The sequence below is a fragment of the Rhineura floridana genome, chromosome 1 (assembly GCF_030035675.1).
Source record: "Rhineura floridana isolate rRhiFlo1 chromosome 1, rRhiFlo1.hap2, whole genome shotgun sequence".
NCBI classification, from domain to species: Eukaryota; Metazoa; Chordata; class Lepidosauria; order Squamata; family Rhineuridae; genus Rhineura; species Rhineura floridana.
In genome coordinates, this window is record NC_084480.1 from 180,464,739 (window position 1) to 180,480,080 (window position 15,342).

The 15,342-nt window shown below is 43.2% G+C and overlaps 1 protein-coding gene across 2 annotated transcripts in view; it reads right to left on the reverse strand.

Annotated features, from left to right (window-relative positions):
- Positions 1-15,342, reverse strand: part of ICE1 (interactor of little elongation complex ELL subunit 1) — a 51,610-nt gene that overhangs the window by 16,554 nt on the left and 19,714 nt on the right. For both annotated transcript variants that reach the window (XM_061588425.1, XM_061588433.1), the window contains 6 exons: positions 14,680-14,719; positions 14,535-14,588; positions 10,891-10,980; positions 10,739-10,780; positions 6,954-7,327; positions 380-4,993 (listed from right to left, as the gene is read on the reverse strand). In XM_061588425.1, coding sequence (XP_061444409.1) covers positions 380-4,993; positions 6,954-7,327; positions 10,739-10,780; positions 10,891-10,980; positions 14,535-14,588; positions 14,680-14,719 — 5,214 coding nt within the window. The remainder of the gene's footprint in view (positions 1-379; positions 4,994-6,953; positions 7,328-10,738; positions 10,781-10,890; positions 10,981-14,534; positions 14,589-14,679; positions 14,720-15,342) is intronic.

Consider the following 15,342-nt stretch of genomic DNA (forward strand, 5'->3'; position numbering starts at 1 on the left):
GACAGCAGTGAGTTTACAAGAAAGGGCAGAGTTCAGAACTGAGAAACACTGGGGTAAACAACACCAAAATACCCACGGATATTAGCTATATGGGATTGAAAAGTCACCTTCTCATGAATAGGGGAGGAGCCATGCAAATCCAACTACATGCTGTTAACAAGAACCAACACAAGAATGAACATCCTGACAATTAACAAAAATAATTACACTTCAGTGTTAACTGCAACATGCAACATGATAGCTTTGCACAGAGGGGCTCTAAATCTTTCCTTTAGAGCTTCTATGATCTTAACGATTACTCTAGAAAGTTCTATGCTTTGCATTGTTTACTTGTGTGGGCCAAACAAGCTTAATGGTATTTTTTTTAAGTGAAACTGACCTTCTTTGCAACACCAAGTTCATAGACAACTTCTTTCTCTTCATCTGTCATTACTGGGATCTTTGAGGTATTGCCCACAAAGACGCGGCTACGAATAACAGGTAACAGGTCAAAACAGGCTTTGGAAATTTTCTCCAGTGCTACAGTCACAACACTGTTATCTGGATCATCAGTTTTCTTCAATGCCAAAAGCAATTCTGAATCACAGTCACCTGTTGACTGAGTACCATTCCCACTACTCAGGTCGACAGTTTCCTCAGCAGGGCACGGTACGTCAGTATCCAAGATTTTAGTTGAAAGCTCTTTGGAGATGTTTGGTTTTGGTGACTTGCTGTCTAGTCTAGGCCTCTTGGCACTCTTTGGCATAGCCACAGGTGCCAACATCCTTTTCCCACTGTCACTCACATTGGAAAATGGCTGCTCTGGGTCGGACTTCAAATTACTCCCCGTTTTAACAAAAGCAGTGGACATGGAAGCAATTGCTTTAAAGCCACTGAACTGACGGACAGGCTGTGGAATATTCTTGCCATCTAGAGAAGAAGATCTGCTGAGCTGAATGTTACCTTTCAGGATGCTGAGAGTTCTTGCTCGGGCAGATAACTCTGGATACATACTGTCCAAGATTTTCACGGAGTTTTCGTGATGCACAGGCAGAGCAGGGCTGCCAGATGCAGATGGAGGAAGCCTGCCTGGTACAGGAAGGGCATGCTTGGGAGTGGTGGCACAAAACTGAAGAGGCGAAGAGAGAGCTCTCTGACTGATCCGCATATCAGAGGGAGACGGAGTAGTAAGTGTAGTAGGAGACTTGCATTTAGGGATATCCGACAGTGGTGACATTAGAGAAGTGACTGGAGTTTCACACGAAGGAGAAATAATTTCATCAAGTGGGGAAGGCAAAGAAGATTGGCTAGATGATGACATTATTGGGGAGAGGAGCCGAACAGTTCTTGGAGGCGTAGCTATCAGAGGTGGGAGTAAGGGAGGTAACGGAGGACCCATCTCTTGCCTAATTTTTGTAAGAGTTTTCAGAGAACATGTTGTAGGTGTAGAAGTATCTGCATTGGCAAAAATGGTCTCAGCTAGTAGGGTATGCTGACTTTTCCTTTTCCCCTTATGGGGAGGTATTGTGTGGAGAGGCCTGTCATGACCACCTTTAAGACCTGCCTGAACTGAAACATTTCTAGAGTCGGATGGTTTAAGTATCTGTTCTACTCCATTCTTTGTGCAAGATGCAAGAGTAGGTAGAGATGCCAGTTTCTCAGGTACTATCTTTTGTTGCTTAGAGTTGGAGTTGGAAGAAGATTCTGAGACAGGTGGTATGGAATTCCAGCTGGTTTGAGCAGCACAGGTTTTTCCTTCATTCTTTATATGACATTCCTTGTTATGGGAGGTATTCGCATCACAATCAACATGGACAGATGTTAACTGGTTTTGCATCATGTTGGAGTTGCATTCTGAAGTTGCAAAGTCTCTTTCTTGCTCAGCACTTGATTTCTCTTTATAGATGTCTGACTGAATTTCTGATGTTTTTAAACTAGCACCATTGTATTCTGAGTATGATGCAACTATTTCACTATTAACTTGTAGACCACTTGCAAAGGACTTCCTGGAGACAGATTTTCTGTTATACATTAGTGACTGGCTTGTCAATGAAGCAACTGCTGAAATACTTTGTTCGGCTTGCCCCTCTTTTGATATCTCTATTGCTACAGAGGATTCCAGTTTTAAAGAGGCATTTTCATTATTACGTGTCCACCCTGCTGCATATGAATGTTCCCACATCCTTTCAGTCACTTCAGCAGCATAGGAGTCAGTGTCTTGTACTGCAATATGTCTGTCTTTTTGAGATGCCTCTTCTGTGACATGGGATACCTCATGCCCATCACTACCAAAGAGAGTCATATTGGATGGTGCACCTACATGACTGTTCCTGATGGCACCCATATCCTCTCTGCAGCCTTCACGCCTTTGTTGTGGTCTTGTGCAATTCACCTTCCTTAACAGGAAAACCTCTTCATCTGATGAATCCGAGGTAGATGACTTCCCAATCACAACAGCATTTTCTGACAGCTTCAGCCCTCCAAATCTTATACCATGACTTGATATTTCATCAGTTTCTTTAGCTGCTGTGTCATTGAGAATATGTTCAACCACAAAGTTTGTTGAAGGACTCCCTAACTTCTCAGGCAGAATGAGAAGTTCCTCGTCACTTAGAACTGCTCCTTTGTTTGCTTTAAAAATGTCTACTGCATTATCACTGTTTAGGCTTGATGCCACAGGAGTTAGTGCTTTAGAAATCTCCCCATTACACGATATCTGGGGATCACTGATAGTTGATAGTCTGGTTCGTTCAATTTCCATTTGATCTTTATTATTGTCAGGACTACAACAAGTTAGGGGCTTATGTATATTTTCCTCAGAATCAGTAATATTTGCCTCTTTAGCCTTCAAGTCTTCTCCAGAATTACGATGTTCAATATGATCAGCATCTTCTCCGGTTGGCGGGGAAGGGACAATGTATACTGAGAGCGAAGATAGTATGTTTGCAGCACCTTCAGAACTTTGGCCTTTTCTGCTGAAGAGCTCATCATTGATTTCAAGGTTGCAAGCAGTGACATCGATGGGCTCTGAAGTAGACTTAGAACCACCTGTCACTGTGACAGAGGAAGTTATTTCAGTATCTGCATTTTCTGCTTGCAATGCATCTATGCAACACATAGACTGGGCTGCATCTTCATTTGTGTTCTGTTTGGATACCACCTCATTTGTTACAGAGCACTTATAATTCATTTCTGTCCCTTCCACAGCATACTTCCTTAGAATAGATGAATTGCTCTCTTCATTCCTGTTTGCCTTTTCTTGAGATGGTGCATTATTTATTCCACAATGCAAATTTTTAGGTATCAAATCGGACGTCCCATTTCTGTCACATTCAATTCCAAACTCAGATGTTTCCTCACTTCCTTCTACTATAATGCACTGTGTAGTCCCTGTTTCTGTGATTTTCAGTAGTTCACTGTCTTCCTCCACAAGCCTTTTCGATGTCAAACATTCCTCTTCCATAACAGTCTCTGTATATTGAAAGCTACTTGAAATGCTAAGTATTTTAGACTTGCACTCATATTCAAAGTCTGCATGTCCCAGTTCTGAAGCATTTCCAATGAGGTTCTCTGATTCAAGGACCTTATGATTAGTTTCAAGAGGTCCCCCAGATGAATATTCTTTGATAATAGATGCTTGGGCTGGTAACATAGGATCACTTTCATAATCTGGCTCCTCTTGTAGTGTTTTAATAGAATCTTTTTGGTCAAGAAATTGTTCTACTTGTAGGCATTCTTTTTTTATGTCTATCAATTTGGATTTCTCAGTAATGCTATCAGCTATTTTGTCTACAACATTTTCATTTTCAGCTTTCAGCTGGTAATCTTCTCCGTGTTTAGTATGCACAGAAGGGGCAATGTTGCATTCTTCCTCAGACTGGATTGTTTCGTCCGTACAATACGACGACTTCTTGCATTCATCATCTACCACTGTAATATGAGACTGTGATCTCAAGACATCAAGATCCCCTAGTTCATTCTTCCCGTTTAATTCAGGTTCATTTTGTTTGTCACATCTCTCTTCATTACCGTGATCTTCTTCTACACATTGTGATTTGATGGACACATCAGAAACAGGAACATCTTTTTCCATCGCCTGTTTTAAAGGTACCACAGAACCTTCTGGCTGGACCAGCTCACTGGAATGTTCTACTTCAGAAAGGAAGTTATGGTTCCTAAAATTAATTTTCTCTTCCATTGATGGTTCACTATTTCTGCCTGTGCCGAACCCTTCTGTTGTTGCGTTTTGTTTGTATGTTGTAACATGTTCAGTGTGTTCTTCACCAAGATGTTCTGTTTCTTCCAAATTAAATTTAGTATGGATGCCACTGGAGCCATTCTCCACTCCTCCTTTCATATCACTAGACCTATCCTTACATTTTTCAGGAGCTACAAGCATATTGGTTTGCTGCTGATCATCACCTTTGGGTACTTGAGGCCAATCATCTTCTATTGTTCCAGTGAGTTCTTCCTTCTCTTCTTCTTTCGTTAAGTTACTAGACTCTCCTAGCACATGTTCAACACTGTTTCCAACCACTTCCTGCATGGGCATTGATTCAGCTGTTTTTTCTTGTAAGTTAACTGACAGGGACATTAAATCAGGTATCAAGATTTTGTCTTCTGTTTCCATCATATTAACTAATTTTTCATTGATGTTTTCTGCACTGTATGCTGCTACCTCAATGGCTGTGTGCATTTGTATAACATCATTATTCTCTTCCACATACTTCTCCTCATTCTTTGATTTAGCATCTCTCTCATTAAGATATATTGATGTTTCTGACACAAGGTCAGAATATAGTACTGACTTTTCATCCGTCAATTTACTCAATCGTTCAGGGTTGTTAAGGCTAAAAGAGATGCATTTGTTCTGAGATTCTGCTGAATGGTCTTCGTACAGATTTTCAGCTATTGGTTCATCCAGATCACATTTTTCCAAAATATTTTCGAGGATTTGTGCATCCTGGTTCATTTCATCATCACTTGAATCTGTTAGGTTTCCAAATAACGTATCCTTAAAGAAATAAGAAGAGTTGAGAGAATAACTGTAGAAATCATGTATGAACAACCATACAAATTATATTGTCCATTACTTTTCTCTCTCCCCTCCCCACACTTCTTTTTTTTAGGAAAACTGATATGGATTGCTACAGGCATACAGTGCAACCATGACTGGTGTAGTTCTCAGTAAAGTGGTAAATGCATGTCTGGGCTGTGGCACTTCAGATTGTGGATGGGGGCCTACATAACCAAAACAAAACAAAACCACAGGCTGGAGAAAAGGAAGAGGTTCTCTCTGACAGTCTTCTATTCAGTTTTTTGTAGAGAGGTTTTACCACTTCAGTGAGGAACTAACACCAAATTAAACTAAAGCACATCTCTCAGCAACAAAGAAAGAATTCCCTTTAAAGGGCTTCACACACTTGCAAAGGTTCATTTTTTTTATCCATAAAATTTTTAGTCACTTCGCTATTTCAAAAACAATTCTTGAAGTGATGCCGAGTCAATAAAACCACAACACAGGACCAGCATAAAAACAGCAGCAGCCAGAAGTTTAAAATCCAAGCGAAAATTCTAAAAGATCTTCCTAAAACTGAACCTAACAATGGAATTAACAGAGTGAAGATGGGGCATCTCTCACGGTACATGTTCTACAAGGTAGGCACAACTGAGAAAACTCTTGTTTTACACACTGTTCTTACTTCAGTAACTCAGGAAAAGAAAAGAAAAACTCCCTAAGGGAGAACAACAGCTCTCACGCCTTCACATTTATTTATTGTCTCAATTTATATTCCATCCCACATATTGGAAAAAAAGGGTTTCAGGGCAGCCAGAATAAAACCATTTAGAAACAAAAATCACCATAAATAATTACAACTCCACAATAGCTGCAGATCCTAATAAATCACTTCACCATGACTTTTATTCCAGTCTTCTTAAATAATTACTAGAATGACATGGTCTGAATTCTCTTAAAAGCAGAGCCTGAGGAGGTCTGCAAAATCTCTCCAGGGAAGGAATGAGGGTGTCACCATTAAGAAGGCCCCGTACCTTGTGCCAGCTACTCCAATATTACACAATGTAACTTGGTACAGCCCCCACACCCATCCCTGTGAGGATGTAAGTGCGCAGGGAAAGTTGATACAGGAGGCAATATTCTGAGATGCCCTGGCTCCTAGTCATTTAAGGTCAAAGTGAACACTCAGTTATGCTCAAAAATGGGTTTGGGAGCCAACGTAGATCTTTTAGCAAAGATACTATGTGCTGTCTCTAGCTGGAATCTACCAACAAGCAGGCTATTGCTTTCTAAACCAAATGAAGTTTCTGGACAATTTTCAAAGGCAGCCCCCAAGACAGCATCACAATAATTCAAAAGAGACAAGCAAGGAAGGTTTTAGAAGCATCCTCTCATGTGGCCTGCTTAAATGGAGTTCATAAAGCCTTGGTTGTGTCCAAATCTGTATAATAAAGAGGCTTACTGGATCAGGTCCACTATGCGTGTGAAGGAACTTTCTCTTTTTCTCAGGTGTACAATAATTTACAAGTATCTCAAAACATGTGTACAGCTTGACAATACACTCATTAAACTGGATACAGCGGTCAGGATTCTCTTAAGTTTGGGCCTGACATAGCTTGAAGGTATTATTTTTTAGATAGTTTGCTATTTTTAGATAGTTGAAGGTGGTATAACAGAGGCACCATTGCCAACGGATATACACATTTACTGATTCTGTCCTGCTATCATCTCTGGTGAAGAAATAGTTTCTTTTCAGTTTCTGAAGTGCTATAAATATCTGCAACATCTGTTTACCTGAGAATGAGAGTGTAGCAAGTGTGCTGACCATGAACAACAATGGCTCTTTTATGCCACCATTCTCCACCCACAGCAGTCTTTCTGCAGTAGATGAAGTCAACATTCAATTAAGATCATGACATTACTATCATACATAATTTTAATCCATTTCTGGACTTACTGGAGTAGCAGAAGGTGAAAACTGTATGGGAGACAGCAGAGGGGGAAGAGGCCTAATCCATTGCAAAATATCCCGCAGATTTTCACCAAGTTCTTCCTGCTCCTTGTGAAAATCATCCATGTCACTCGCTCCTAAATCTGCCTCCACAGTGACTTCTAGAGATCTGTCTTCGTAAAAAGCACTGCTGCTGTTGTAAGCCCCAGTGGTTTCCATGGCCCTGCTTTCTACTGGAGCACCATGTCCAGCAGGCCTGTTGTCCAGTTTTATTTGCGATGATGCCAAAGAAGTGTGCGTTGTACAGCTTTCAGGTGAAGAACCGCCAGAAGGCCTCTCATTTCGAGGTTTCCTGATTTTTTGAGGATTCTGCATAGTTTCTATGAGACAGAAGATTACCTACAGTGTAAACAGGTTTCTGAATTTTCCCCACCTCCTGAAGGTTTACGGTAAGGTTGGCTAACCCATAGCCAACAGGAGTATCTGCCCTGCGTGAGTTTTTGTGCCCCATCCTCAAGAACCATCATTTAAAAAAGGTTTTTAAAAATCTATTTTAAGGGTTTAAAAAAAAATTTTTTTTAAAGAAATTGTTCTTATTTTTACTGACTGCCCCCATAGGTATCCCAAAAGTCCCTGACTCTCCCCAAAGTATCTATAACTAAACATACATTTGAGTTACGCACAAGGATTCAAGTCAGGACAGACGGTGTAGGCAGTCTTCACTTGAGATATTATGGTGAGAGGATAATTTGCCATACAGACCCTTGATACTGGGCGGCCATCTCTCATTTCTTCTAACCCCGTGTCATGGTCAGATCACTATTTGGTGAATATGGCCTTCTCAATGCCACATACCCTCCGCAGGGAACAAGGACCTATGAGGATGGTCTGCCCCAGACGCCTGATGGAGCCTGAGGGATTCCTGAATGCGCTGGGTGATTTGGAGCTGACTGAAAGCCGCCCAGTCGAGACCCTGGTGATGGAGTGGAATAGGGAGATCACCAGGGCTATAGACCGGGTGGCTCCGAAACGTCCTCTCCCCCTGAATAGAGCTCAGACCGCACCTTGGTATACACCACGGTTGCGGGGCCTGAGACAGGAGGTGAGACGACTAGAACGCCGGTGGCGGAAATCTTGCACTGAAGACGATCGAACACTGGTTAGAGCGGCAATAGCGGCCTACCAGTGGGCAACAAAGGCAGCAAAGAGAAGATTCTTTGCTGCCTCTATTGCGTCGGCAGAGTGGTGTCCCAGGAGGTTGTTCCAAGTGGTCCGAAGCCTGGTCGGTCCAGTTGCTCAGGAACCTATGGAGCACTCTAAAGCCTCCTGCGACACATTTGCGAAACACTTTGCTGATAAAATCGAACGCCTGAAGAGCACGCTTCCGTACGCCGTGGCTACAGATAGTGGGCCAGAGTCGGCCAGTTGCATTCCGGTCTGCTGGGATCGGTTTCAGCCTCTTCCCTCTGAGGAAGTGGACAAGGTATTCTCTACTGTGAAACCAACCACTTGTTTGCTTGATCCTTGCCCTTCGTGGCTCATCATGAGTTGCAAAGAGAAACTGGGTGAAGGGATCAAGGCAGTGGTAAATGCGTCCTTAGAAGAAGGTGCAATGCCATCAGCCCTCAAGGAGGCAGTAATAAAGCCCATCCTAAAAAAGTCCTCCTTGGATCCCCAAGAATTGAACAACTTCCGTCCAGTCTCTAATCTACCATTCTTGGGCAAGGTGAATGAGCGAGTGGTGGCCAATCAGTTACAGACACACTTGGATGAAGCAGATTATTTAGATCCTTTCCAATCGGGCTTCAGGACTGGACACGGAACTGAAACAGCCTTGGTCGCTCTGGTGGATGATATGAGGAGGGCATTGGATAGGGGAGAACATACATTCCTTGTCCTCCTCGATCTCTCAGCGGCTTTCGATACCGTCGACCATGGTATCCTTTTAAACCGTCTGGAGGGATTGGGAATAGGGGGCACTGTTTTACGGTGGTTCCGTTCCTATCTCTCCGGCAGGTGTCAACGGGTAGCATTGGGGGAGAAGGTTTCAGACCCTTGGCCTCTCAATTGTGGAGTGCCACAGGGTTCTATCCTCTCCCCCATGCTATTCAACATCTATATGAAACCGCTGGGAGCTATCATCAGGAGTTTTGGTCTGCAGTGTCACCAATATGTGGATGACACTCAGCTCTATCTCTCATTTAAGTCCTCACCAGAGGCGGCTGTGAATACCTTGTCCAAATGCTTGGAGTCTGTAAGTGGATGGATGGGAGAGAACAGGCTGAGGCTGAACCCCGACAAGACCGAGGTGTTGCTTGTGGGTGATAAGAGAAGGCTGGGAGATTTAGACTTGGTACTTAATGGGGTGAGATTACCCCTGAAAGACCAGGTCCGTAGCCTAGGGGTCATTCTTGACTCCCAGCTGTCCATGGAGGCTCAGGTTTCAGCAGTGAGCCGGGCAGCTTGGTATCAATTACATCTGATACAAAGGCTACGACCCTTCCTTCCTGTACACCTGCTCCCATGAGTGATACATGCCCTGGTCTCCTCTCGCTTAGACTACTGTAACACGCTCTATGTGGGGTTACCCTTGAAAACGGTCCAGAAATTGCAGCTGGTACAAAATGCGGTGGCACGCTTGATAAAGCAGAGCCGTCGCCGGGATCATATCACCCCAGTGTTGATTGATCTACACTGGTTACCAGTTGTTTACCGGGCCCAATTCAAGGTGTTGGTATTGACCTTTAAAGCCCTATACAGTTTCGGCCCAGTTTACTTGAAGGACCGCCTCCAGTATCACCAATTATGCCGCCTAACGAGATCAGCCTCACAAGACCTTCTCTCGGTCCCACCGGTGAAAACAGCTAGGCTGGTGCGGACCAGAGAGAGGGCATTCTCGATCGTGGCCCCCACCCTCTGGAACTCGCTTCCTTTTGACCTCTGTCATGCCCCCTCCCTGATGGGTTTTCGCCGAGCCATAAAGACCTGGCTATTCAGGCAGGGCTATGGGATTTCTGAGGGGGATTAGTTTTTATGGTGGTTTTAGTTGAATTGATGTTAATGTTGTGCTTTTGCTGATTATGTATTATTTTATATTGTACTGAATTGTTGTACTGGATTGTTGTACGTCGCCCAGAGTGTCCGTTTACTTGGACAGATGGGCGACTAATAAATAAAATTTATTATTATTATTATTATTGACAGGGAACCCATAATGGTGTATGTCTGTTTATATGTGCGCACACACACACACTATGTTCCTCCTGCACTGAAATGCGCTGCCTCTTCTTACTGGACATTTTGATCGTAAGCTCCTAGCTGTTTTCCCCCTGGAACTGCCTCCTAGAGTGGGTGTTGAACAATCTACCAAATGAACCGGAGGATCCTTCTCTTACTCGAAAGTGGGATCTTCCCTGACAAAGTTTATAATCTCCAAGTATCAAGAGAACCCCCCCCCAATTCATAATACAGGATCCCTAGTTTGACTGTTCACTCCTTCCAGAGGCAAAAGGAGAATGAGATGGAGCATGCAAGCTAAAGGCTGACCTCTCTCCTGAGAAAACTTAAACAGGCCCTGTGTCTAAGAAATTCCTAGTGAAGTCTCGGAAGAGGATGTGGAAGGAAAGAGGACATGCTGAGAAAGATTTCCAAGCGTCTCGAGGCAAACCTAAAGTGCCCTGCTTAGTACTAACACCCTCCTTTTAACAGGCTTATATATGTGTGTGTTGTTCTAGCACTTAAATTGTACAAATATTAATTGGCTAGTGCAAAGTCATCCTAAAAGTACTCACTTGTTTTTCCATGTGTTCTGGAATGACCATGAAAATCCGTAGCTGCAGATGAGGAAACAGACAATTTTAGTTACTCGTCTTGAAAATTGCAACAGACATTTAAAAAAGGGACTATTTCCACTGATCTCCAGAACTACGGTGCCTGGCCTCACCTAAGATGTAGTCATTTTTGTTGATTAGACTTTTTCCTGTGGAGCTATCAATACACACCCAGAGCTCCTCCAACAGCAGCTTAATTTTTTCTGTAAAATAATCAAAGAGGCATCCAAACTGTTATGGTACTTCCATATAAAACTGATTAACAGAAAACAAACAAACAAAATGGGCATCTCTTCCCAAAACCGGAAACATATCCTCAAACTGCTGAGGTACTTCTATACCAGTGATGGGGAACATCTGGCCCATGGGCTGGATCTGGCCCACTAGGCCTCCCCTTACTGGCTCACCAAGACACATTCCCTTCCCCTCCCTGAAGCCCTGCCCTTTAGGAAAGACGAGGTCTGCTCTGTCAGGCTCCACTGCCTAAGGGCACCTGGAGCACCTTGAGGTGATGACTCCCGGCAGAGCATCTCTCGCTTTGCTGCTGTAATGGGAAGATCCAGATGGCTTAAAATATGCATATGATCTGCTGAAATCATTTACACATGCTTAGAAGATGCTTAAGACTTATTGAACTAGTGTATAACGTTTGCTATTGGTACAAGAGCCAACAGTAGAACAGGAGTAGTTTGAAATTGTCCCCCTTCAGAGCTGGAGAAAAAGCATTTTAAAAAGACAAGCGTTTTTCCCATTCTCCCCCTCCAGGAAGTCTGGGTGCACAGCCAGTATAGTAGATTCCAAATAAACAAGTCTATATTAGAACATAAGCAATGAAGAGAACAGGAAAGACCTGTGTACGATTTTTTGAATGGCCGGCAGTAACCTGGCCAATTCGCCTATGAACTGATATTAATCTGAGAACATCTATGTTTATAACACAGTAATTTATGAGAATAGAAAGGTGTTTATAAGACTGTCCCATGAGAATGTTTATGACAAATCTGTGGGAACGAATTCATGAGAAAAGACCATAGGAACATGCCTTCCCATGGAAGACAGAATGCATAAAAAGCCAGGTTTGGTAGCATTCGGGGTCCCCTCAGCTTTGCTAGAATGAGGGGGATCGAAGACAGCAGGAGAACCATCATCTATTCCATCCGTAACACCTGATGGGTGATGTATCATGACATGTATTCCTATGTCCTTTGTACTTTGGCTCTGTGTCATGACTTAGAGTTTAACTCAGTCCTTCAACCATTGTACCTTGTTTTAATTAAGATGTGCCTTCAGAGTTTTATACTTTGATGTAAAATGGATATCCAGCAATTTCTTTTGTGCGTATATAAATATTGCTATTTTTCTGTTTTCTGATTCTGCAATGATGGCTAAGGCCACCTAGAATGCATTTTATTAGTTGCAGTGTGCAAGATATGAATAAATAGCATATATTATAAAGACTACTCTGTTCTCTGAAACCCAAATTGAAAATTTCTGGTACCTCCCGAGACTCAAGAATCCTTGAGTACCCCGGCGTCTCCTCTATTCTATTTGCCTCATACACTAGATGACTGCTGTTGATAATCTGTGACCTTAGGTGACCTAATGTTCAACATACAAGGACTCTGTGTAGATATAGGGGAAGGGAGAAAGCAAGAACCCTCGACCTTATGCATACACGGGCAAGGAAACAGCCTTGCCAGCAGCACTGCTGCTTGGCTGTTTCTGGAGAGATGAGCAGTGTGTGTGTGTAGGCATCCCACCCTACCCCCCGTTCAGCAGTATGTGAAACAGATGAGCAATGATGGAATGGTAGATCCTATAGCGGTTCCTTACGTGATTGCTCTCTGGGCACTAAGAAAGGGCTTCCCCTTTCTCAGTGCACAGAGAGGAAATGTAGTGAGAGAGAATGGTGTGGGTATGTTGTTGTTATGTGTATTTGTATGGTGCATGTATGTGCATGTGCGAGAGTGTGTGTGGGACAGCTCTGCCCGCACCCACTTCTGCTGCTTGCATGCAGGCTCCAGAAGGTAGGCTCTGAGGGAATGTGGCCCTTGGGCTTAAAAAGGTTCCTCACCTGTGTTCTACTCCCAAAAAGAATGAACCTCATGGGGTGATCTTGGACCAGTCACTATCTCTCAGCCTAACCGTCCTCACAGGGTTGTTGTGGGGATAAAATGGGTGGGGGAATTATGTAAGCTGTTTTGAGCTCATTGGAGGAAAGGTGGGAAAAATATAATATATACATACATAGTTCAAGACACCTCAATTATTAGAAAAGCCTGACCAGTTGTGCCTTTAACAGTTAAAAAGCAGGACCTGAAGGACGGCACTCAAGCAAAGAGGATGCAAAACCACATATGGAACGGAAGGTTGGGTTGCAGGAGTACTTTCTTGCAAACTGCAGTGGGGATATGATTAAAATACCTATCAAAAATAAATAAAATATTGTCCTCTTCAAAAAAAGTGAACCAGCCCCATTTTGAACACATTGATCAATTGATGCCAGAAGAACAGCTCTGTAAATATTCATAATGACTTTATACAATGTGTTAAAATCACAAGCTAACCGACATGCTCTTTTCCCCTTCTTTGCAACTCTCTTGAGCCTTGAGCTTCCTTAGAGAACTCAGCCTGTTGACATGATAAGCAACAGCAAGAAATCCAACTACATCAATTTAAATTGCATCATTTCCTTCTTGTTTCTGCTTGCCTCTTTGTTAATTAAGCTGTGGCTTCAAAAAACAGAATGAAATAAAGAGCTCCGTTTGTTGGCATTCTAAGCACTTTGTGACAAGGACTTGATGGCTGTTACTTCAATATGGAAGGCGATACATGGATTCACGCCTGGTCACCTGGAGCAGGGGGAAAAAAGCACTTCCAAGTGACCAGGCAGGAAAGCTTCATTGAAAACAAATTGGTATCCCCCCCTCCCCCTCATTCAATGTTACTAAAATAGGTGTTGTTTGGACTAGTACGTGAACTAGTCAAATACTGGCAGACTAGTAATTTTGTGGCCTTGTTTGCAGGTCTCTGCTGATTTGAAAATGACAGGTACCCTTCAGACATGGTTTCCTGAACTAAAATGTTTTATTACTTTTAGTGTCTTATACAGCTTGCGTTCAGAGGCATTAGGCCAAAGGTGTAAAATTGAAAGGGCCAAACTTCCACTTAGCAGATGTCCAGTGCAGACAAAGTCACAAAAGGTTTCAGGCCCGAATCGCTCGTTTTGGCAAGAGGAGGTGGCAAGAAGACCTTCTAACATATCCCTTGGCAACCCTATCCCACTGATAAGCCAGGCCCTCTGCCTCAAGCTTGGCAACCCTGCATTAGGTGATGACAAGTAATTCATGCCTTGTTAACACCCATCTCCATCCATCTGCAGTTCAAATAAAAAGATGAGATAGATAAAATAGATTAGATTTAGGTTTAGAAACTCTTCCAAGCCTAAAGAAAACCTCCCGTTCTGTTCTTTGCTATGAGTGGGTGACCACAAAGTAAAACCTTAGAGCTTTCTGTCTGGGGAGACCACACTCCAGACCTTTCTCAGATGGATTTTGGAGCCTTGCACATGCCCCAAGGGGTGGGGCAACGGCTCTCCCATTCAATTCCTTTAGAACACCTGCAAGAACCCAAGGATGGCTGAAGGACGCCGCCGTATGGCAGGATGTGTTGACTGTACAGACGACCATTCAAAGAACAGCAGCTACGAGCAATTGCAATCTTCTTTTATTAAGAGAAAAGATGTATACATACCAACCTTTGTCTAGTTTTGCAACTGGACTCTCACTTTGGGTCTCAGCATTCTTCAGCACTAAGAGAAAATAGGTACACAGATATCAGATCAGCAATTGAACTGTAATCCTACAACTGAAAAGCCAAAGAAAAATAAAGTGAAGAGTCACCTTTCTTTTGCTTTGCACTAGGAAAGCCACCAGTCTTTTCCTGTCAACGTTAAGAGACAAAAGCCACATTATTAAAATTCATCAACACCCATAATTTGTAGTATTGGCAATGGAAAGAGAATTGTCTTTGGCTACTGCTTAAATTGATCCTCCGTGGCGCAGAGTGGTAAGGAGGGAAGTCGAATCTCCGGTAAAAGGGGTCGAGGTCCACTCAGCCTTCCATCCATCCATGGTCGGTAAAATGAGTACCCGGCATATGCTGGGGGGTAAAGAAAGGCCGGCAATCCCACCCCATATAAACGGTCTGCCTAGTAAACGTCGCAAGACGTCACCCTAAGAGTCGGAAACGACTCGCACTATAAGTGCGGGGACACCTTTACCTTTTACTGCTTAAATTACCTCAGGACCTCTCAAATATTTTATACAGGGATGGGGAGACTGTGGCCCTTCGGATGTTGCCAGGCTACAACTCCCATCAACCCTGACAGCTGGCCATGCTGGCTAGGGTGGATTGAAGTTGGGGCCATCATCATCTGGAGGGCCACAGGCTCCCTATCCCTGGTATTACAGGCCTGGTGTAAAATTGGAACTGTCCCTTATTACTCGTGCTCTCTCCCATCTGCCCACTTATTGGTCACCCTTGCTTCTTCTCTCCCTCTTTCC